The following is a 24,365-nucleotide window of genomic DNA, read 5'->3' on the forward strand; positions in this document are numbered from 1 at the left end:
TTCTTCATTCAGAATTATTATGTGTATTGACTATTAACTTTTCGTTCACACTAGCAATGTCACTCAAACTCGTCATGTTGGACTCTTTGTACTGTTTACACTCATGGGTGTGGTCCATCCAGCTTTGTTTTTTTTAAGATCCAATAAGACATACTAGCAGCCAGAATATATACAGTATTTTGTAGACATGACTTTATACATGGCATACATGACAGTATAGCACATAAAATCCATTTTAATATTGTAAGAAAATTGAGGAAAGGATAAAACTGCAAAAAGTTTTCTTTCTGCATTTGTACGCTAACCACATTGGAAGAATTGCCAACCATTTTAAACATAATATATGATGTTTGACCCCTTGCTACAGCAAAAACCTGAAAATTACACCTTTTTTTTGATCGCTAAAGCAGCAATCACTCAGTGAATAAGGCAATTCACTGAAGGGGAAAGGACACATGCTGTGAAAGATGTGCATTTGCTTCTCTTAGCAGTGATTTTTGCTTAGTGCTGACTTTAGGTGAACCTGTGAATTCACAAGCTTTGGGTTTGGTAGCCAGTAGAAAACAGGGTGGCACTATGGTCTTTGGTCATTAAAAATAGAGGAACCTGCTAATTATTGTAGTGGTCTCATTGGCCTCACTTTTATTACTGCTGCTTGGTGCTGTTTCTTTGATGCTTGATAATGTGAATGCAGGGTAATGATTATTTTTGTATACATAGATAAGTCGATAAAATCCATTTTATTCTGTAAATCATTAAAATAATTACATAATTACAACATAATTTACAACAGAAGCATTTGTGCCTGTCCAGTGTCATTTTTTTGGGAATCACACCAGTTCAAAGTAAAACACAAAATAATGTGTAGATACATCTCACACTCCTAAAACAACAGAATCTCAGAAATCAGCATCAGTTGACCCCTTCAGTTTTTTTGACAGTTGTGTAGCCTATAATACAGATGAAAAGGAAAGCTCAGTCAAGCGAGACTGTTTGAAAACTGTCTTCCTTGCTGCTGACTGGAGAGTCAAATGGGCTTGGGCTGGCCGACTGGTCGTAGACAGCGGAGGCAGGCCGACTGGAGCGTCCTCGTCTCAGTCGGTCTTTCCAGCGCTGGGCCACAGGTGTACTGGGGGACGTCGAGGCAGGAGAGGATGCTTGGCTCACGACTGGAGACTGGACTGGACTGGGCTGCTTGGAGCGCCGCAGTACACCGAAACCTCTGGACTTCTTCTGGGCCTGTTCTGCCTGCTGCTGACTCAGGAGCTGGTGGTGAATGATGGTCTGTACATCATCCTAATAGAAATGCATGAAAATTAAATTAATGTTAAACCTATACAAGAAGCAGCTTGGCACTAATTATTAACTCCTTGCATTCTTCAAGAGGCTGAAATTGGAGCGCTCAATGCAGTGCTCTTTTTAATTTCCAATTAACAGGGGAAGATGGGAACAGGGGCAGAAACGTAAAAAAAAATAAAGGAATACTCCAGCAATTTTCAACTTAATCTCTGTGTACTGCATCTGTAGTTCATGTATGAATACAACAGATGCAAATTTCTGTTTCCTTGTACTGGAAAAAGAAAACAAATAGAAGACTAGGGCAGTTGTTAAGGCAGCTAATAAACTTTTATGCAAAAAATATCTTACTCAGAACTAAATCTGTATAATTCATCCTTTAAGAGATGGGACTACTTACAAAAGTAGAGTGCTAAGACTGTATGATTGTCAGTGTACAATAACTAATGTAGTCTGATAGCACATGGATAAAACAAAACCCCCTGAAAAAGTGTAAATAATCAGAATGAAAAAGTGTAAATAATCAGAATTTCTATTTATTGTATTGCTCCTGTGCCTCACTAGAACAGATCTACAGAAAGTCTCCAGTGTCAGCGCTTTGTAACAATCAGAGCTAAAGCTTTAACTGTAACTTTTCCGACACAGCAAAGTCTTCAGGACAGCTGAAAAAAAAAGCATTTTTTTGTCTAATTAACTTCAAGAGAAAGAAAACAATAGAAGCTAGTTAGAGAATGACTGTTTATAGCTTCTATAATGTAGGTGACAACACATCAAACATGTTTCGTGGACATATTCCACAACATTAAACCTGATGATGAATGGACAAAATGCACAACGTGTCATTCTTTAATAAATGAAAATTAGTAAGTGTTGGCAAATTGCTGTTTTATAAGAGGAATAAAACACTTCAGGATGTGCTGTTATGGGAAAATAATCGACTTCAGCCTGGTAATAACTCCATTTCACATCTGTCTGCATCAAATCACTCCATAGTTGATTATTTTCCTATAAGAGCCAGCCCCATCATATTTTATCCCTTACTTGACAGAGTTCAACAACTGCTCTTAGATTTAGACTATAGGTGAGCTTTAAGCAAAGCAGGTCCTCTGTGCTTTTTGCACTACAGAAAAAAACATGTTGAAATTCATGTCCATAGCAATTGCACAACAGACAACACACTACAGATAAGGTGGATAAAGATTAAGTTGAAAAATGCTGGAGTAATCCTTTAAGATCACAGACTGCTGGGTTTTAAAAACAGCGTTGAAAGCAGACCACAGTCCAGATGGCCATTCTGGCTCCAGACTGAAAAAATCCCGCAGAGACACAGCTACATGTACCAGCAACCTCACACACATTCACTTAACACTGTGCACTAATTCTAGGCTGGATGATTTTACTTTTGGAGTAGTCTTGATTAATAGAAGTATTTACTCATCCAATAATCTATATTACACTGCCATGATATGCAGTGACATCTTCTCGAATTATTTTATATTACCAGACCTACCAACCTATAACATTTTGCACAGGAGCGCCACAAACACTGGAGTACACTAGAACGAGTTCAAAATATGCCAAAAGAGCAGTCTTTATCTCCCCAATAAAAAAGGGAGATGATATTGTGCCATCTTAATCTCTGACATAATAATCTGAAATGATTTGCACAAGTGTTTTGAATTCTCCAATATTAACTGAAAAACCTGGAAGCCCCTCCCCCTTCCCCATCTCACATGCTCTCAGGGCTCTTGAGTTCATTAATGCGAAATGAAATCTATCGCCATATGTTCGAATTAGCTAACATTAAACAAGTATATAGTTAACATATACTTGTTAACTACACTACATGGCCAAAAGTATGTGGACACATGCATCATACCCATATGTGGTTCTTCCCCAAACTGCTGCCACAAAGTTGGAAGCACACAATTGTCTAGAATTTTTTATTTATTTATTTATTTTTTTTATGCTGTAGTGTTAAGATTTCCCTTCACTGGTATTAAGTAGCCCAAATCTGTTCCAGCATAACAACACTCCTGTGCACAAAGTGAGCTCCATGAAGCCATGGTGTGCCAAGGATGGAGTGCAAAAACTAAAGTGGCCTACACAGAGCCCTGACCTCAACACCGCTGAAAATGTTTTTGATGAATTGGAACACTGACTGCGCCCCAGGCCTTCTCATTTGACATCAGTGTCTGACCTCACTAATGTTCCTGTGGCTGAATAAGCACAAATCTCCACAGCCCCACTCCAAAATCTAGTGGAAAGCCTTCCCAGAAGAGTGGAGGTTATTATAACAGCAAAGAGGGGACTAAATCTGGAATGTGATGTTCAAAAAGCAAATATGAGTGTTATGGTCAGGTATCCACAAACATTTGGCCATAGAGTGTACATCCAGCCCTACAGGGATTTCAGTCAGTCCTTAACTTATTGATCTGGCACAAGTTTGTCCTGCCAAAATCATTACTTATTCAGTTTAAAATGTTGTGTACAAAGAAAGTGCTGGGTGTTTTAGACATTGACAGCTACTGATGAATTATAGCATTCCACCTTCTTATTAAGTCTGAATCACAAGAAACATACATTTACATTTAAGGCATTTGGCAGACGCCCTTATCCAGAGCAACTTACAGAAGTGATATAATCTTACATTTCCGTTCATTTTCAATGGACCTAATGAGTTTAAACAAAAGCAAGTCTGTAAGAACACATGTGAGCTGTAGCCACAAAGACAAAGATAGTCAAGAACACACACATACACACCCTTTCACCTATATCTAGTCAGTACTATTTATGGTATGTTGTAGAACCTGAACTCTTAACCATTCACTTTTAATAATGGTTACCGCCCAGAAACCACTTCTCTGGAACACAAACTTATAAAATTGGCCTACATACCAACAAAATTTGAAACAAAACAAAGATGTCAATGAAGCAGTTCAAACATTTGGACAGATGTTGATGTGTGTATCATCATCCATCACTAAGAGACACATCATAAATCTATCTAGTTTGTGTTTTGATGTTTGATGTTGTGGAAATCTTTTCTGCTGGCTTTCACCAACTCCGACTTGTCTCTCAACGTGAACAACACGACAACAGTTCTACACAATAACCCCATGTCCCACACACCACTGCATACTTTTAACACAAACCATAATAAAGCACACCTACATCACACTGTATATGAGTGTTTCAGTTATGTGTGTATGTACACCACCAGTCAAAAGTATTTGAACACCCTATTTAAAAAAAAAAAAAATTCTCTAAAATTTGAAAATCTGACCAATGAATAGGTATATATGATTTGATAAATGTTTATTATTAAATGTTTAGACTCGAATTAATTGGAACAGTCTACATCTAATCTAATCATAAAAAGTCAAAAATCTTTCTCAGTCTAATTATGCACTTGTTATAGGAAAATAATCAAAAACAGCATGGTGTGTAGAGGCCCAATGCAAAACGGAGTTACTGTTACCAGCCTGAAGTTTTTCCTATAAATTGTCCTATAACAGCACATCTTGAAGTCTTTTATTCCTCTTATACCACAGCTATTTGCCAACAATTACATTTTCTAATTTAATAAAGAATGACATATCATACTGACATGTCATAACATTTAATGTTGTGAAAGTTCTGTTCCTCTGATCATTTACATTATAGCGTTTATAAACTATTATCATTCTCTTATCAGCCTCTCCTTTTCACTCTCTTGACCACAACTTGTCATGTTACAAGAAACCGCAACAGTGCAAACTCCTGTCCTGAAGATATTACTGACTGTTACAAAGTGTTAACACTGGAGACTCCTTCCATTAACGTTCTGTAAAATTAATCAACACCAATTGTTTAATCAACAATTCAACAAATAAGTACACAAATTTGTCAATAATTAGGAGACTATTCTCCATCCATATAAACTCACCTTCCAGGCCTCCAGCTCGATAGCCATCTCCAGCCGCCGTTGCACTGCCTCCAGGAGCTGATTGTTCAGTGACATCAGTTCTGTCTTGCATTTCAGCAGCTCAGACTCCATGGCTTTTTTCCTATCAGGTTCGATTTGTGCCACAGTGTAAATGTCAGAAGTAAAACAGACTCATTAAAAATCTAAACATTTCAAAATTCGGTTTTCAGAATTTCTGTAATTTACGATTCCTTTGCATTTGCTTACTACAAAAACTATACACTTACTTTGCAAGAGCATCATCTCGGTCCCGTAGAGCTTGTTGTAATACAGCAACCTCATCTGTCGTCCCTTCTTTAGCTTTTCCCTGAGAATGATATGAATTTTAGTTACAGCATCCAAATATCAGCCATAAGTCTGAACTTTGATAATGTCATTAGAAACAGCTATACTGATCTGAGTTCAGGATAAGTAGGCAGGTTTGAGGTTGATGAGATGAAATGGTGAGGATGGTGAAGATTTACCTGAGATGTGTGGTTGAGAGCGAGTGTGCGTGCAACATTCTTCAGCTGAGTCAGTGCCGTATCCAGTGAGTTGTTCGTGGAAGAAGGATCTGCTGTTGGCTCTGAATCAGTCAGAGGGATCAGGAGCTTTACAATGGACTGAATCTCCTCGGTCACCTATAGATTAGCAAAGATAAAAATCAAACACGCTGAATCGAATATATTCCCCCAAAATCAGCACAATAACAAAAGGGCAAGAGTAAAATTGGCTCTAGCTATTCCAAATATGACAGCAATTCCAAATATGACAGCAATTCCAAATATGACAGCAATTCCAAATATGACAGCGGTTGAAAGCTGTAGAAAGAAATGTATTGGGGAAATGGTGCTACGTATTGGTGACCATGGTGCTACATAAAACAACACAGAACTACAGGAGACTACACATTACTACATAAAGTGCACGTGCAAACGTGTGCAAACAGCACAAGACAGTACAATAACTACTACAACAGGGCAATAGGCACAGTAAGAGACCGGAGTCCAAGGGAGTAAAATTGGCCATGCTCTCTGGGTGGGAGGGACGGCATACTCGCTCTCCTCTGTCAGTCACAGTGGCACTAGCCAATCAGGGGTGCCTGTGAGCTTGTGTATGCAGAAGAGTGTAGATAGTGTTTTTCTCCGGGTGTTACGCTGCCCTGTGATGCAGCATGAGCAGCAGTTCAAAAAGATTTTCTTGCCTGGCTTCACTTGTCTCACAGGAAGCATGTGTTAGCCTTCCCTATTTAGTACTTGTTGGATGGGAATGGGTGGGAAGAAAAAAAAGGTTAAAAAAAAGGTTAAAAAAAAAAAAAAAAAATCTGAATGAATGTGAGACTAGTGAAAAAAATTTACTTATTATACACTCCTGGGCAAAAAAAAGGCAAAATATTAAGCTTTTAATGGTCTTAACAACAAATCATCGGTCAGGAAATTAGCAAGAATTAAACAAATTCTGTAGATCTCTCCCTGCTCTATCAATCCTGCTTCTATTTATGAGCGTGTTATCAGGCCCTTCATGGGCTGCATCAGGTGTAGCAGATAATATAAATAATGACTAATCATTTAAGAAAAAAAAATCCCAGAAGATATTTCTGGAAAATTTTGTACATCCAGTCATGTATTAGTTTGAATTTTACATCAAACGGTTTAATCATTATCATGATTTTACCTTTGCATACAAGAACACTATATAAGTGAATTTCCCTGTTTCTAGCTTTTCACCAAACAGCAAAAGTAAACGAGTAAATGGTGGCACAGGAGCTCTCAGGAGTGCATTTACTTAATTCTTGCTCATTTTCTGACCAATGATTTGTTGTTAAAACCATTAAAAGCTTAATAATTTGCCATTTAGGGCTCAGCCAATTTTTTTGTATATTTAATTTTAGTAATTTTAGTGTATATTTATTTACTTTTTTTCCCCTGGAAAAATTCTTCATCTGTTTCTTTTTTTTTTTTTAAAGTTTGAGAAGCAATATTTGTATTGTTTGTTTAGTTTTAGTTTTCTATTTAATAATCATTTAATAGTAATCCTGCCCTAGGAATTACTAGGAAAACATATTTTTACGATTAAATCCTTTTGGTTAGGATTAATTTGATAGGACAGTTTGATCAAAGTCTAATATATATATTGTTTTGCATTCTTTTAAGAAACCAGGAGCTGAAACTTTAAATGGAAATCTCATGGAAAATATTACTGAACATGTAACAGGCACGATATTGGATCATAAAATATGCATGATGCCACATTCAGTGTGCAAATGCAGGCCACATAATACCAGTTTATGAGATAAGGAGTGTGTGTGTGTGTGTGTGTGTGAGTGGAGCTCGGTGCTTCTTTACTTTGTATATTCATAGAACTGGTTTCTTAGTTTTGGGCAACTTAAGTAATTAAGTAACTGCGTGTGATTTGAGGCCTGGACTGTCTGTCTCACCCGTTCTCTGTGTTGACTCCAGACAAGCCCATCCTGACTCTGCTCCTGAAGTTTATCCACTTGAGCCTTCAGTTTTATGCTCCTACGCCGAGACAGTTCCACCTCCCGGCGCATCTGCTTTAACTGCAGAACAAACACACGCAAAGCAAGTCAACAAACACACCCATTTACATGATCACTGGGATTTTATGTTTCTTGAGCTGTAAAACCTGTTCACATCACATTTAACTTTCATGTTTCTCTTCAAACAGATTACAATACAAACAACAGGATGTGCACTATCCTTTGAAAAATGCTTATTTTTAGTGTAATGTGGTTTAGATTTAATCTAGGTTTATTTTTTTAAGCACAGGGAGGCTCGTCACGTGATGTGTGGTGTATGATGTCCGAAACCCAGCAAGTCCACATTTCTCAAGTGGAATCTTGTTAATCCAGCTGAGAAAAACTAAGCCTTTCATTGAACTGCGTAAGCTCACTTACGTAGACGTGAGACACATGACCCATACTAAGACTAGGCTGTCAAGATAGGATCATAAAGAAATCTCAGACACGAAGTACTAAGACATGAAAAGATGCATTTTTTAAATTTTCTGTAGTCATCACATTTGCACACTCTCTATTAGTTATATAACCTTTATGATGCTTTTGGGAATCTGGGCTCTGACCAGTATGTACCAGCATAGTTCACATTATTATCAGTATTAGCTTGTAGACTAAGGCATTTAAATTCTACACCACCTTCCCAGCATGGCTGTCATTTTTACACAGAATATCGTGTGGTCGATGGTCTGATTTATGCAAATGCAGGTCTGTTTTGCATCATACACAGTTTGTAACTATGATGAAAAGATGAACAAAATAGCCATACAAATCATGTGTTAAAATTAATGTCTTTTGCTGTTCATTGTTGGTAATATTTTATCCAGGTGAGTGGTCAAAACACCTACACTCTCACACTTAGGTTAGATTGCACACACACTCTCACACTTAGAGCAGCCATGAACAAGCATCTTTTTGGAAGGTGTGGGGAAAAAGCAACATCAGTGTATGCAATAAGAGCAGTTTCTGTATATTTGAAGGACCTAGAAATCAACCTACTCGGAAGCCTCCAGTGGAGATTTCAGCTCTTCCTGTCTTTAAAATATAGTCCAGGATATATTTACATTGATTAAATTTACATGGATTATTTACATGGATTTACATTGACTATTTATATGGATTAAATCAGTAGTAATAAACTATAAGTTAATAATTATTTATCAGGCATAATAATTTTTTTACTGCACTATTATCCACTAGCAAATTTACAACTATTTGCAATACTCAATTCGTATGAAGAGTTTCAGCAGTTAAGATTAGGGTTCATACCCTTTCTTGTGACCCAATTCATACAATATTAAATAAAGTCTAACCACATCACCGCAGTTTATACAAATTTGTAAAATAAGATCAGGTTGGTATTAGTATACTATACAGCAGTAATGTTATTTTGCTAGCTAACCAGGTAGCACGTGCCAGCCGGACTGGGTGCAAGCACTAGGTTATAATAGAAGCTGGACCAATGTTAGTTTGCTGCCTGGGTAGGTTCTAAACCTGGGTAAAAGACAAAACAGAAGAAAAATATCCCTAGTTATATTCCATTAAAGTCAACATGAGAACCCCAAAATAATCTTCGGTCCACGCTGGTGGCTTGAAGCAACTACTTAAACCACTTACAACAAGAAATGTCCTTGTATAATGTAGCATAATAGTATGCTAGCTATTGTATGATATATGTTGTAATTGAATTATATACTTAATATCTCACCGTGTCTGACACTGGGCTTGATACTCGTCTCCGGAGTGGACTCCCACTCCTGAGCAGGTCCGGTAAACTTTCATCTAAGAACAAGCGAATGGGCTTACTCAAAGTTGGATCTTTTGACTCCAGGTTCATCTGCTCTATTCTATCACCTTGCTCCATCACACTGGCATTATCACTGTCTTTGTCTTCTTCCAGCTGTTCTTCTCTGTCATCTAGTATGGATGGAGTTGGCCTCAACATCTCTGTGTTTGTATCCGGAAAAGTTGCTTCATCCTCCACAGCAGAAACTGGACCTGCCCCTCGATCATCCCTGCTGGTTTCATGGATATCTTCGATGGAATGAGATGGTTGCAACAGGTCTCTGAAAGCCGCTGGTGTGTCCTCACTCAGATGAGTTGTATAATACGAATTAAAGCCCTCCATTGCTTCTGAGAAGTTACTGAAGCCAAATGCTTCCTCCTGAGCAAGTGAGATGTGACTTGAATGGGTGGCACCACAGAAACACCGAATGTGAGTACAAACTTGTTATTCCAGCTCTTTGACAGAAATAGCATGTGCATTTTCAGTGCTCACCTCGTGTAATGACACAAAAGAATGACACCTGTGCCTCGGGGACAAAGGCTTTCTCTCTCGCTTGACGTAATTTGCACTGTAGCTAAGATACACATGCCCAGACACATTTATGAGAGTGGGTTAGGCATATCATATATTACACTGTAAATATGTCAAATATGTTGTTGTTGTATGCCGTCAGAGAAGCCTTTGTTCTGCATTCTACGTAGTAATAACATGGAAGCTGACTTTCTTTAATGTCACTATTTCTTAAATTACTGATCTGAGCGATCATGCTGATCCCTAAAAATGTTATCCTAGTGCTAATTCTAATTTGTCTCAGCACGTGGGTACTGAATGTGAAAACAGCCTGTGCTTCTAAAGGCCAGCCTTACTTAAATAACGATGCCAGCTTATTTATAGCAATCTATCTTCCCACTGGTTGTGTAAGTGTGAAGCACAGAGACTATGAAAAGGAACAAGGAAAAGGAATGATTTAACAACACTGACTTTTATCATTTCTTTTCACAGTCATTCAGTTCCTCGGACAAGACAGAATGGAACGATATTGAATGCTTTGGAGATGGACGTGCTTTGGGCATTAACAGTTTTACTGTATTCTTCAGGCAGCTTATGAAGCCAATGGACTGAAAGAGGAAGCGTGTTTTGTAGGTAAACAATGTGTTAAATAAGGTAGCACTGCTAACAATTTTAAGTTAGCAGAATGTTTTTTGGAGTGTATGCTTCTTAGAATATTCAGTCTGTCAATTTTTTTTTTTTTTTTTTGGTGGTTAGCTTTTCGCAAGAACATATTTGCAACATGTACATCATGACTATATTACATTTTCAGAGTACTGAAGGGACATTATGTAAAGAATTAAACATTTGCTGTTGTAAAAGTTGATTATTTTCTTATAACAGTACATCCTGAAGTGTTTTATTCATCTTATACCACAGCATTCCCCAACAATTATAATTTTTATTTTATTATTGAATGACACATCATATTTTTTATCCTTTTAGTTACACGTACTTGTTTGGAACATCCGTGAAACAAGTTAGTTAGCACTTACATTAGAGCAGCTATAAACAATCATTCCCTCACCAGCCTCTATTTTATTTCTCCCCCTTGATATTCCTGCGAAACCAGAAAGTGCAGAGATCTCTGTCCTGAAGACTCTCCTGTGGCAGAAAGCTTACTGACTGTGACAAAGAGCTGACACTGGAGACTCCTTCCATAAATGTTCAATAGATGTCTCCTTAGAGAGAAGAATTCAGTACTGCTGTGGTGTCATTTATAATGTTACAACCTAAACTTCAGAATATCTGTTGAATTCTTTCACAAAGGCTCTCTGTTAGATAGGAATGTACTCTTTTGTTTGTTTGCTGTAGTAAGTTCTACATGGAACTAAATCAACAATACTACAATTTTTAATTCTACAGTTAAAATAGATCAGCTTCTCTGAATCTTCAGGATGACCAAAGATGACAAGAACACAGAGTGGGTGGGTGGACAAGAGTTCTACGATAAATATGAACCTAAGGAGATCCTAGGAAGGTAAGTGTTTCTGACACACGGAAGCTAAAGATGTATGAAAATGTACATCATTTTCACCCCTAGTATTTACTGTTTCTCTCAGAGGTGTAAGTAGTGTGGTTCGCCGCTGCGTGGACAAGCGAACCGGTCAGGAGTATGCTGTAAAGATTATAGACATCATGCCATCAGACAAAATGAGCACCCAGGAGGTACAAGAGATTCAAGAGGCCACGATAAAAGAGATTGACATCCTTCGGAAAGTCTCCGGACAGAAGAACATAAGTATGAACATCCAAGACTATCATCACTGAAAACAGTTAAAGAAAATGTACAGTACAGTACAGTAGTGCTACATTCAAAATGGGTGGGGAATAATCTCATGAAGATTTTTTTTATAATAACGATTTTGCAAGCTGACAAGTTTTTTTTCAGTACTTATCTTTTCAGTATGGAGGAACATATAGAAGGGCGATGACAGGATGGTACTATGTGTAATTACAGAGTAATTCGAATTGAACTGTGTCTATTCATGGTAATTTACCAACAATGGGACAGCTGTATTTACTTTCAGCTGTCACTGTGCATTTATACTGGCTGTGTAAAAGACACTACAGCTATGTGCTAGCTAGTAAAATCATTCACTCAGAGAAATAGCTAGCTTACACTGTCAGTGTGTTCAAAGATATAGATATTGTGAATTTGTTCTTATGACTTATAAAGGTGATGCCATGATTTCCTCACCTTTTAGGTGGTAAAAGCTGTGAGAACAATGTTGCTAGCTAACGTAAATATGTTAAATATGCTGAGCATAAGCTAGTTAGCTGAGGCTAATTAATCAACTAGCATATAGCTGTTAAGTCTTTTATATGATCAATTTAAAGGCAAAGAGACAGTGAAAACAAGACACACCTGTCATGGATATTAGCATTTTCCTTATAAATGTTAGTGGATTACTGAGAAAAGACTCTGTATGGCTTTTATTACACAGTTACACTTACCAATAATCGCTAAACAAACTTTGGTGGGTTCCACCATACGTATAATTGCTAATTTTGCATCATAACTTGTAAACTCTAAAATAATATAGACATGTGAATCTTAAAATGCATGAAGTTGTGAATACCACATGTGATTTACATGGAATTTTCTCATAAATGCAGTTTAAATCTATCATAAGCCATGAGCTATAATAATCCCAGTTGCCTTGCAATAGTGTTCTCATGTCTTTGACCACTTGAACAACAAGTGTGTTTGCCATCTTATGTCGAAAGCACATTTTATAAATTTGTGCATACCTTCAAATACAGAGCTTTGTTCATCCTAATATCACAGAACAAAGAATTACAATATTTAGCCAGCAGATCACCAGGCATGTCTCACAAGTTGACTTGCAGTCTGTCCTTGTTTCACAGTGTACAAACTGCAACATTTATGTATGATTATGCTTTTGGTCATACACACCATTACTCTACATTTATTAGAAATTGAAACTGAATTGTGTTCACTTTCGAAGCACATAACTGAACTGTACAAAAGATACTTTCTATTTCTTTCTTAACAGTTCAGCTGAAAGACTGCTTTGAGTCCAAGGCCTTCTTCTTTTTAGTTTTTGACCTGTGAGTATTACTATCTTCCATCTCCCTGCCCATTTAGTTTGAGAATCTCCAGTAGCACCTGAACTTCACATTTTAAACATTTTGGTATTCCTGCGTATTGTTGCTATGGCAACCAATAAGCATGCTGCTAAGAGCGTAGCGATTCTAACAGCCTGATGCTCTACTTCTGCTTGGATCTTTCTGCATGGATACCCTAATATTTGCACTCCACAAAAACAATTTATTGCTGTAATCATAAAGACTGCCTGTGCTCATCCTAAGACTCTTATTATAAAATAAGCTTATAGTGAACATCATTTCAATTGCACCATTTTCCTTTACTCTTCCACCTTCTACCTGTATACTGTAGTGATTTACAATCCCACTATCTGGTGTCACTCAGAAGAGGATGGGTTCCCTTTTCAGTCGGTTTTCTCTAAAGGTTTCTTCCTTATGTTGTTTCAAGGAGTTTTTCCTTGACCTTGAGACCCCTAGTCTGAATTGATTTAGACTGATGTCAGCTGGAGGCCAAATCCTTAATTTCCTAACCAAACACGTACAGAAAATCTATCTTGTTGACTCCTTCTCTGTGTTCAATACCCAGAGCCATTCTCATTTGTCCTTAGCCACAAATAGCACAAACAGATCTAGTTACTGTTTCTCAGAACAGCTTCCCCTTATTTTCTTGCTTCCAGAGATATCACAAGCACTGCACATTTCTTCTTATACAGTACTGTGCAAAAGTCTTAGGCACCCTATTTTTTTTTTAGTACAAACTTTGTTATAGATTTTTATTTTATGACTTCTACTTATTGATTCCGTACAAAACTTTTTAGATTCCAAACATTAGTTTTCCAGCACAAAATTAAATGTTACGGAAAAATGTTTGCATGTCATTAAGGAAAGCAGCAGATTATGTAAGAGACACTTTTCAGACAAAAAACATAATGAAGGCTGCTGGGTTTTGCTGCAAAAATAAGAAGCAAGTGTGACAGTCAAAGTCTCCAGAAGAACTGTGGCTGGTTCTGGAAGAAGCTCAGTAAAACTTACAGCTAACTTCCTTATAAAACTGAACAAATATTGACTTTGTTTCATTTATTACTGTTTACTGCTCTTTATAGTATTTTTTATGTAGAAACATTTAATTTCATTATTTCTTTGCATGTGCCTAAGACTTTTGCACAGTACTGTACCTCGCAAACATTCAAACTTTCCACTTATTGAATGCACTGAATTAATTATGTAGTTTTTGTCACAACAATAATGAGAAGATTTAAAACACTTTATTGTCTTTTACTTCTCAAGCACATTCATAGTCAATTTCAGCTCCTTTTTAACAGGATGAAGAAGGGAGAGCTGTTTGATTACCTCACAGAGAAAGTGACTCTGAGTGAGAAAGAGACAAGGTTGGTGGTTGGTGCTTTTACTGATTTGATATTACAATATTTGGTGCTGTCATGTGACAGTAGTTTGGTGATCATCTAAGAAGTAATCTGAAGAACTGAAGTAATCATATACTTTGAATCATTAGAGCTAAAATCATTTAAATAATAATCAAATAATACCCAAACCTAACCACTGGCATAAGATATTGATGAAGATGCGTCCTCATTGGATGCCTTGTTTTAAAACAGAAAGATCATGCGTGCTCTCCTAGAGGTGGTGGAGTTCCTTCATACCCATAACATAGTCCACAGAGACCTAAAGCCAGAAAACATCTTGCTAGATGATGGCATGATCATTAAGCTGACCGACTTTGGCTTCTCCCTTCAGATAGAACCAGGGCAGAGGCTGAATGGTGAGTCATTCTATGTATATCTAATACTAGCTTTGACAGAAAGCTAGTATTTATATTCCACAATGATTTGGGATAGAAAATGGGGATTATTTTTAGATAAGTTGTAATGTGTAGTGGATGTAAGAGGCACCTTAGGATATACACTTGTATACCTCTCTGTCCTTAGAGGTTTGTGGAACTCCAGGTTACTTAGCTCCGGAAATTATCGAGTGCTCCATGGACCCCAATCATGCAGGCTATGGACCTGCTATTGACCTGTAAGTATAGTAGGCTATCATTTATTCCATCTGATTCTCTTCTGTAACTGTACAAAGGATCCCAAGTACTACTATCTATCTATCCAGTATCACATGATAATGCTACTAGTTCTTTTGTTATAGGTTATGGACTGTTTATTACCTCTTCGTGTTCTCTTTTAGGTGGAGCGTTGGGGTAATCATGTACACTCTATTGGCTGGATCACCCCCATTTTGGCACAGGAAGCAGATGCTGATGCTGCGAATGATTCTGGATGGGAAATACGACTTCAGCTCTCCAGAGTGGGAGGACCGCTCAGACACTGTGAAAGACCTGGTATGCCTCAGTAGCTCAGTGACAGATCTGAATAATTCTAAATCAGCAGTCTAGTCTAGTCTAGTCTAGGACATGGCAGGCTCTTGGCCTACTAAGCATGTTTTCACTGCAGAAACCTTTTTAGGAAGTTTTTCAGGAACTCAGAAACTTTAGCCACAATTCCACTGGAGTAACCCTACTAAGCACATGCACCATGTTCAATGGACTGGACCTTTGCAAGAGGAGCTGGCCTCGGGGACAATGAATCTCACTTTGCTGGCAAGGAAAGAGCCTCAGTTAGTATGCGAGATGGGAAAAGTCCATACCTTGCCATCTCACATATTAACTGAGGCTCTTACCCGCCAGTGAAGTGACATTCTTTGTGTTTTCAAAGATAATGCATCTTATTTCAGTTGCCAAACTGGCATTGCAACTGACCCCCACCCATCCTCTTGCAGGTGGTGAGCCCACAAGATGGCTCTAGGTGACCATTTTGGGCTGAGCCTGACTGGGTTATTTGGGTGGCACAGTCACCAGACACCACCACCCAGGCCTGGCTCCAGGGGCGGGTCTGGGTAACCCTAATCTGGCCACGGTACACTTTTTGCCCCTTTCATGGGTATCTTTACAAGATTCCTCTCTGTCTGACCAATTTTAGTTTCTGGGCCATACTTTTCAAACTGCTCCTCATGCTGTTTCAAAGGGAAGCGTAACACACTTGGAGGAACGCTCTATCCACCATCTTCCACATACGTGAGCTCACAGACACCTGAGCTTGGCTAGTGTCACTCTGACTGACAAGGAGAGAGAGAGTATGCCAGCCTTCTAACCCACATACATGGCCAGTTGTGCTCTCTAGACTCCTGGCCATGCATGGCTATGGCATCATCAGGATTCAAACTCACAATCTCCCAACGATAGAGCAAACAATTTTGTTGCACCACTCAGGAGCCCCAGAGAAGGTACTTTTTAATCAGGAACTATTGGACTTTGTGTGCTGTAATGAACTTGATCTATAATTCAATCATTTCCCTTCAGTAACTGCTTTATCCTGGTCAGGATCATCCAGACCCTGTGCCAGGAAGACTGTGCAACACAGTAATACACCCTGGATGGGATGCCAGTCCATCGTACACACACATGAACTCATTCACACACAGGGTAATGATACATTTGTAGGAGGTGGGAGGTCACCAGAGTACATGGAGGCCACCACATGGACACAGACACTCGAGCTACTCTATAATGGAGAGTAAGCCGAGCAACTCTGGGAGGAATCCCATTTCTGCCACTTGTACTTGCAACCTTAGGTGAGGATAAGGTCAAGATTGAAATAGAAAGCTTACTCCGAAAACTAAGCTTCCTCTTTCCCCATCACTCGTGAATAAGATCCCAAGGCACTTAAACTCCTCCACAAGGGGCAAGGTCTCTCTTTTTACTTGAAGGGAGCATCCCACTCTTTTTAAAGCACAGAACCATGGCCTTGGATTTTCATCACAGTCACTTCACACCTAGCAGCAAAATGCATGTACAATTTTATTGCACAATTCAGTGCACAATTACATTGCACAAATGTGGCTTATTTTACTTTGCATAACTATCACAATTCCTGCAGTGCACTGGAAATCCATAATAGGAACTTGTTAAGGAACTGTGCAATTCTCAAACTTTAGCTTTAACTCCTGGTTTAGTTCCCCATAAGCTGGGGTATTCAACTAAAATGTATGAAGGTTCAGTTATATAAAATTCCTTGCTTACAAAGGCCCACATTAGCAACTAACATGAATGAATGGCAAAAACAGTAACTGTTAATGAAGAGTTAATGGATATATACTGTCAATGTAAAAGGCAATTCAGAATGGCTATGTTTTGTTTCATAGCAGTGCTTAACATTACCATGTGTTTAAAATTTTATGCATTGAATAAATGCATACTCGTCTGTCCATTCTTTTTTAGCTGACGTTTTTCAACAAGCCATGTCAGAACATGAGAAGATGAATAAAATTGAATATCTATGAAAGTCTGTGAAAACTTCCCTTTCCAAGCTACAGAAGCTGAGCTCATGTTTAGAAAACTAGAGTCGCTGAACTACAGACAGTTCTTTTCATACATTTACGGGCTCTGCTACAATATTTAAGTTTGTTCCACTGAAATACTTTGCTGGGTCCACATCCAGACCATGGCCCACCAGCTGATGATTCCTTCCCCAAAGGTTCCCTGAAACCTTGTGGAAATAAACCTTGTTGTAACAGGTCTGACTCAGAGAAGCAGGCTTTATAACAGAGTGTTCTTGTAGATTTCCAGGTTACTGGTGGTAGATCCAAGAAGCCGCTACACAGCCACAGAGGCCCTGAACCACTCTTTCTTCCAGCAGTATGAAGTCACAGAAGTCCGTCATTTCAGCCCTTACAGGAAGTTCAAGGTAAAAGCAGAGAGTTGACTACATTTTTCTCTATGATGTTTGCCAATGCTATTCAACTGAGTGTTTTATAAAACTGAAAGAAATGTTTTTAATACCATCTTATTGAACCTCAGGAAAATCGGGCAAATGTAGAGCATCTTAAAGAAATGTGTCATTTGCTAGGTTATCTGCCTGACCGTTCTGGCCACCATGCGCATCTACTGTAACTATCGCCGGGCCAAACCTGTGACTAAGGAAGTGATTCGCAGTGACCCATATGCCATCAAACCGCTGCGGAAGATGATCGATGCCTGTGCCTTTAAAATCTACGGTCATTGGGTGAAGAAAGGACAGACTCAAAATAGAGCAGCTCTATTTGAGAACACTCCCAAATTCATCCTGCTGTCTATTGCTGCTGAGGAGAGCGATACGTCCTTGAGGACTCTGTGAGACAAGCCCACATGACTGCGAAAAGGAAACTTCAGAATGAATAATCAAATGAAGCATTATGCAAGATGAAAATTGAGTAATGCCCCCAAAGCAGTGGTTCTCTAAGTGGGTCCCTGATATTTTAATTTGGTGTGTGAAAACATAACTCACCATTATTAAAATTATTACATTTATTATTGAGTGCTTATGGTTGTTAGCCTGTTTGACTAGCACTTGAACTGGTTTTTATCCAAACCTATATCCATACCAACAACTCAAAAACAAGTAGCAAGTAAATAATGTTAACTTGAACCTAACGTGTCCTGTCAGTGGAAAATCAGGACTAGAATGCTCTATAGCTCTAATCAGTAAACAAATATTGTTGTACACAATTATATAATGTTCCTAAAATAAATCTGTCCCTGGCTACAAAGAGTTTGAGAACCACTGCTCTAAAATGATTTCATACAAATGTTGCATTATCAAAGGTTCTGCAAATTGCAAATTCTGAGCCACTGGGGGGCACTGCCTCACAATTACCTACAGTTTATTTATTAACAAATAAAAATGAAAAAAATATATTAAAAAAAAAAAAATATATATATATATATATATATATATATATATATATATATATATATATATATATATATATATATATTTTTTTTTTTTTTCACACACATTAGGGCCACACAATATCCCATATTCTAACCATGATCATGCTCATAACTTTTGGTTTCCTCAGTTAATTAGACATAACTCACTGTGATTGCTATTGTTGAGCTTGGAAAACTTAAATAATTGCCTGTCATTGGGTTTAGCATTGGGTTTCCTTCGTTCTTTTTGGTTTGTTGTCTGCTTGTGTTTATTTTAGCACTTAAAATTTTTTTGTTTGGTTTATGTGATGAGAGCAATTTTATTTTAATCTAAATGAGTTACACATATGAAGGAATGTACAGTGAAAAATGGAGGTTGATTTATGGGTGATTCCACGATTAGGGTGCCAGTTATGTCCCATTTTTTAATATTAACAAATATGTATGTAAAGGAAAAACAGACAATTGAAACAAGTGAAGTGTCCTTCAAAACAACCTAGGTGAACACTTCAGAAAAATCACTTTATTCTTCTAAGTAAAGCATTAAATGTGCTTAACGTCCTCATGCCAGTAGCATGCATGCTAGTTAAGTACATTTATTTGCTAATTCTATGCTTTTCAAAAAAACTCAACCATTTAAGAGCAAAGCAAACATTATAAAAAATGAGATTGTAGCCTGAGACGGTCTCACCATTGAATGCTTAAAATGCAGGCTGCCGGAGGTTCAATGTTGAAAGAATATTGAAAATAATTTTGACACCCCAATCATGGAATCATGTTCCTAAATTGTCTGAATAATTATGATCAGTCACTGTAAGTTCAATATAGAGCAAAAACTTAGGAGCTAGTGAGCAGTGAGCATACATGTAGAATCTATTGTATTAACCTTTAAAATAATTTAAAAACATAAATATGATAATAATAATAATAATAATAATAATAATAATAATGTTAAAAATGCTGTTTTTATTTTCACAGTGCTAAGTGGAATGATTTTCCATAATCAATGTCTGGTTCTGGTCTCCACAGGAGAGATGCATTATTAAAGTGTCTGACTGCTGACATAATCATTGATTTGTTCTCACAACTCAGTTTTTCCTTTGCTCTTGCTCTGTTTTCTGGTCTTGAAGTCTGATGCACAGCGAAAGCCCAAGTTGTCCGACGCTGAATCTGGCGTGTTGCCCATTCTACAGATAAAGCCAAGGTAGAGGGAAAAATTATTCCTCATAAACCACAATGATGAAGTGTGTCTATAAAGGTACAGAGGAAGAAGATAAAATGTAATAAACAGTATGTTTGAAGAGCAGCTAGTAAGAGGAAGTCAGTACTGACCGGGTGGTGACACGTGCCCTGTGATTGGCTGATCCATCAGCTGTGTCGATCCATGACGCCCCGCGCAGGACATACATGATCTGAGGTGAAGTAAAACGTGTAGACGTCCACTCCCAAACATTACCCAACATATCATACAGTCCTGGGATAACACATCACATCGCACCATGTCACGTCAAGCACATATGTAACTCTCTCCTGGCAATAATTCTCTTTTCAATGTTTTGTGATGTATACTTGTGTACCGTAATTATTTTGTGGAGGAAACGCAGTTACAGGAGCCACGCCATGATAACCATCTTCAGCTGTGTCCTCTTCTGGGAAAGACCCCTACAATAAACACTCCATTATTTCACACATCATGCTTTAACAAAATCTACCTTTTCAAAAAATACAATAATAAATGAAAGCCTGCACAGTAATGAATAAAATTCTGATCATGATTTTGATATTTACATGATGACTTACATGACTTACATGACGATAATTACATCAATTGTGGTCACAAGGTGTTGATTAATTTTCTATAAAAGCAGCTCTGATAGTGTCGGTTGCAAGGTTTGTATTAAGTCACTCATTCAAATACAGTAGTGTTTTTATAGTATTGTACTTTATTGACATTTTATTCTCTCTCTCTTTCTCTCTCCCTCTCACACACACACACACACACACACACACACAATATATATATATATATATATATATATATATATATATATATATATATATATATATATATACACATATATATATATTTTTTTTCTTTTCCCCACTTTTGGAAGGAGTCTCCAGTGTCAGCGCTTTGAAACAGTCAGCGATAAAGCAATAAAGATACAGGAAAGTCTTCAGCACAGACAGCTTTGCAGTTTGAGGTAATAAAATTCTGCATTTTTTGTATTATTAACTTGAAGACAGTAAAAAAGAGACAGATGAGGGAATGTTTATAGCCACTATAACGTACAGTAAGTGATAATAAGATCTAACTTGTTGTGTGGATGTTCCACAACATAAATGTAACTATAAACGAATAAAATGTACATGTCAGTTTTTAATAAAGATTGTTTGAATTGACAAATTGCTGTGGTATGTTGTCAGGAAACACTTTTGGTAACAGTTACTCCGCTTTGCGTCAGGCCACATCACACCACCTCATCACTGATTAGTTTACTACAACAATGTCTTATTCCTTACCTATCATTCTGCATGTACATAAAACAGGGTATTTCCCACCTTATAAGATAATGTTCTTTTAAATGTATAAATATTAAAATATCTATTAAAAAAATTTCTAGTCACTGAGCACATCCTCAAAATATACAGGCAGCCAAACAGAGCATGTGATGTAGTGCACCAGTCAATAAAAAAACATAGCTCACCAACATCACAGTGTTTCATTATTTAAGGAAGACGAAAACTATGATCGAAATTAAAATGTCATTAAATCTGCAGCACTAACACATGTTTTTCTTTTTACACAAAAATATACCCAGACTGACCTGCCACAAATTGGTGCGATTTTGGAGGAACTTGTTGCCCCATGGGTACGTCCTTCCTGAAACACACATTGGAAGGATTGGAATCATTAACAACAAGCCCCCAAAGTGAAGAGAACTCTTTGGTAATGCTGATTGACATGTGGTTTACCATCCAGCCCTCCACGTGCAGCTATTTCCCACTCCTCTTCACTGGGCAGCCTTTTCTTCTTCCACTTACAGTAAGCGAGCATCGTTCCAGCTCACCTGCACCACCGGAGAGTCTAGACAGTCTTTGATGGTAGAATTTGGTCCACTTGGCTACAGTTGATGAGGAAAAAAAAAAGATTGTGTCAGTAAACCTCAATACTGAAGTCTTGAATGAAAAAGTCGTGCAAGAAGAAATTAGTAAATTACCTGTCTCCAAAATGCTTTCTCAACTGGCAACCACCAGGGTGCAGACTAAAAGGGGATGACAAATAAAAATGTAGATAAAATGACTCGAAATTGGAGTACCTGCACTTAAAAAAAAAAAAAAAAAAAAGAAAAGAAATCAACACAAGGGTCACTGTGTGCTCATACCTCAATTCTCTGAGTGATTTTGCTTTTCAGCTCCTCAGACACAAAATCCTGGAACACAAAACTCCATCCAAATGTTTGAGCCTCTGTTTTATATTTTTGCAATCTGACAAATTCCCTGGAGAAAAAAAAATGCTCTTGACTCAATGCATCTCCTGTGATATTTGTGCTATGTTTAAAAAACAACCCAATTAGCAGATAACCAGGAGTGCTAAATGCTGTACGCTATGATCATCCTGACCAATCTCAGTCACTCCAGTTTCTCTGTGTTTTAATGAATCAATCATCTTTAACCATGAATACCAATGTTTCAGCAATATATTCAACAATTTCTTCAATCATTCCTCACTGCTTTTGGACAGTCACCTAAAATCGGAGTTAGTTACAGGATATTTGTCCATCTTAAACGTCTCAACTTTCACAGCTCTGGCAGGAGATTCACCGTCTCGGCCATCAGCAGCGTTTGTTCCTATTTTCATATTCCCACCAGGAACCAACACCATACTCTCATCAGCTGGAGCAAAACAAATATAGCAAATAACAAAATAAGAAATATAGTTGGATGTACCTACAAAAAATACTTCCAGCTTAGAAATGAAATCAACAGAAATAGTTTGGAAAAAGTTATAGGTTTGCACATGATACTCTCAGATCTGAGTTAAAGAATTGAATATTAAATAATAATAATAATAATAATAATAATAATAATACAATTATTTGAAACATGGAAAGAATATGGCACAATTGCATCTCTGCCTAGAAGAGGCTGTCCACCAAAGTTAGTGACTGGGTAAACAGGGCATTAGTCAGAGAAGCAACGAAGAGGTCAAGGGTAACACTCAGCATGATGCTACCACCACCATGCTTCAATATGAGGATGTTTTCAGGGTGATGAGCAGTGTTGGGGTTCTGCCAACACTGTTTTTTTTTTTTTTTTGTGCCAAAGCCAAAAAGATCAATATAATGGGTTATTTTGTGATTTAGGCCATATCCCAATTAAGTCCAGTTCAGTTCCAGGTTGTACGGAGGGTGAATACTTCTGCAAGCCGTGTCTGTGTCTATCATATATTAAACTTCAAGTGTAAAAATGTACAAATAAAATGTTGCATTAAGAGTAGAATACACATTAATCCTTGCGATTTTAACGTTAAAAAAACAATACGATAATAAATATAATAAATTGAGGGAGCAGAAAATTGTTCAGAGGATAGAAATAATGTCGGAATAGTAGTCAGTATATAATAGTAGTGTCAGTAGTTATAAAGGCAAAGGATGGTCATGTATATTATTACAGGATATTTATATCACACTAAAAAGGGGAGATGAAAACTTCTGAGCTGATACCAATTTGGGTTTTTTTTTCTATTCACAGCTTAACATCTGCTACTTCACACTTCACATTTTGTTACTTGTGATGATGAAGGAACATCTGTCAAACACACCAAATGTGCTGTTGCTTTTTATTTAGATTTGCAGCTCAACTATACAAAACTGTACAAACACAAGTGAAACACCATCCTGGTAAAATATAAATATCATATTACATTTAACGATCAAATGTCTGGGATACTTTCACATCTTACCTGTTACACACAACATAATGTGACTCCATAAAAATATGAATGTAAACAACATGGTGTTTACAAACCTCATAGCCATTTGTGCAGAGCTGTTTAAAGCCGCACAAAACAACTCAGAATAATTTCAATACTTTATAACAATACTTAAAAACGAAAAACCTAAAATAAATGAATTGCAGGCATTTTAATTTTACGTCAAATATTTTTAAAATGCAATACAGTCGAATAATTCACGCAAACTTGAGCGCCAGGGTATTAGCAGACTCAGGTCTCTGCTTCAGTGCAGTTTCTTCCTGTTTATAGCTGAGGAATATCGCCCCCTGCTGGTGTGGAGAAAAGCGACTTGAGAGGGAATCTACTCAGCTGGAGCAAACTCCACGCCCAAAAAACACACCCTAAACAACACTTCTTCAATCATGTACCAGGACTAATAGTGGCTTCTCAAACCTGGCAGCCAGA

General features: G+C 37.5%; 3 protein-coding genes across 8 annotated transcripts; 1 reads left to right on the forward strand and 2 right to left on the reverse strand.

Moving 5' to 3' along the window:
* Positions 1-721: 721 nt before the first annotated feature.
* bicdl2l (bicaudal-D-related protein 2-like) lies at positions 722-11,395 on the reverse strand. Of its 2 annotated transcripts, XM_053240039.1 has the most exons (8): positions 11,141-11,395; positions 10,057-10,138; positions 9,487-9,961; positions 7,680-7,802; positions 5,728-5,883; positions 5,491-5,570; positions 5,225-5,345; positions 722-1,296 (listed from the first exon to the last, which is right to left on the reverse strand). In XM_053240039.1, the coding sequence occupies exons 3-8, from the start codon at positions 9,904-9,906 to the stop codon at positions 976-978; spliced, it is 1,221 nt and encodes a 406-aa protein (XP_053096014.1). In that variant the 5' UTR covers positions 9,907-9,961; positions 10,057-10,138; positions 11,141-11,395; the 3' UTR covers positions 722-975. The 2 variants fall into 2 exon arrangements, with proteins under 2 accessions (XP_053096014.1, XP_026794773.2); XM_026938972.3 differs by lacking the exon at positions 11,141-11,395 and having other exon boundaries at positions 10,057-10,335.
* On the forward strand, positions 10,463-22,262 carry phkg1b (phosphorylase kinase, gamma 1b (muscle)). Of its 5 annotated transcripts, XM_034311497.2 has the most exons (13): positions 10,463-10,481; positions 10,567-10,707; positions 11,479-11,593; positions 11,676-11,854; positions 13,134-13,188; positions 14,508-14,573; positions 14,802-14,965; positions 15,132-15,222; positions 15,385-15,538; positions 17,814-17,939; positions 18,102-20,360; positions 21,058-21,147; positions 21,766-22,262. In XM_034311497.2, the coding sequence occupies exons 3-11, from the start codon at positions 11,511-11,513 to the stop codon at positions 18,366-18,368; spliced, it is 1,185 nt and encodes a 394-aa protein (XP_034167388.1). In that variant the 5' UTR covers positions 10,463-10,481; positions 10,567-10,707; positions 11,479-11,510; the 3' UTR covers positions 18,369-20,360; positions 21,058-21,147; positions 21,766-22,262. The 5 variants fall into 5 exon arrangements, with proteins under 5 accessions (XP_034167388.1, XP_026794775.1, XP_026794778.1 ...); XM_026938974.3 differs by lacking the exon at positions 10,463-10,481 and having other exon boundaries at positions 10,488-10,707; XM_026938977.3 differs by lacking the exon at positions 10,463-10,481 and having other exon boundaries at positions 10,488-10,707; positions 11,510-11,593.
* sumf2 (sulfatase modifying factor 2) lies at positions 19,890-24,321 on the reverse strand. The gene is given in 10 exon segments (XM_026938469.3): positions 19,890-20,130; positions 20,276-20,417; positions 20,521-20,605; positions 21,772-21,827; positions 21,920-21,993; positions 21,995-22,068; positions 22,165-22,209; positions 22,330-22,444; positions 22,693-22,840; positions 23,910-24,321. Coding segments are annotated over 10 exon segments (921 nt in total). The 5' UTR covers positions 23,986-24,321; the 3' UTR covers positions 19,890-20,024.
* Between the last annotated feature and the right edge of the window lie 44 nt (positions 24,322-24,365).

The sequence above is a fragment of the Pangasianodon hypophthalmus genome, chromosome 15 (genome assembly GCF_027358585.1).
Source record: "Pangasianodon hypophthalmus isolate fPanHyp1 chromosome 15, fPanHyp1.pri, whole genome shotgun sequence".
NCBI lineage: Eukaryota > Metazoa > Chordata > Actinopteri > Siluriformes > Pangasiidae > Pangasianodon > Pangasianodon hypophthalmus.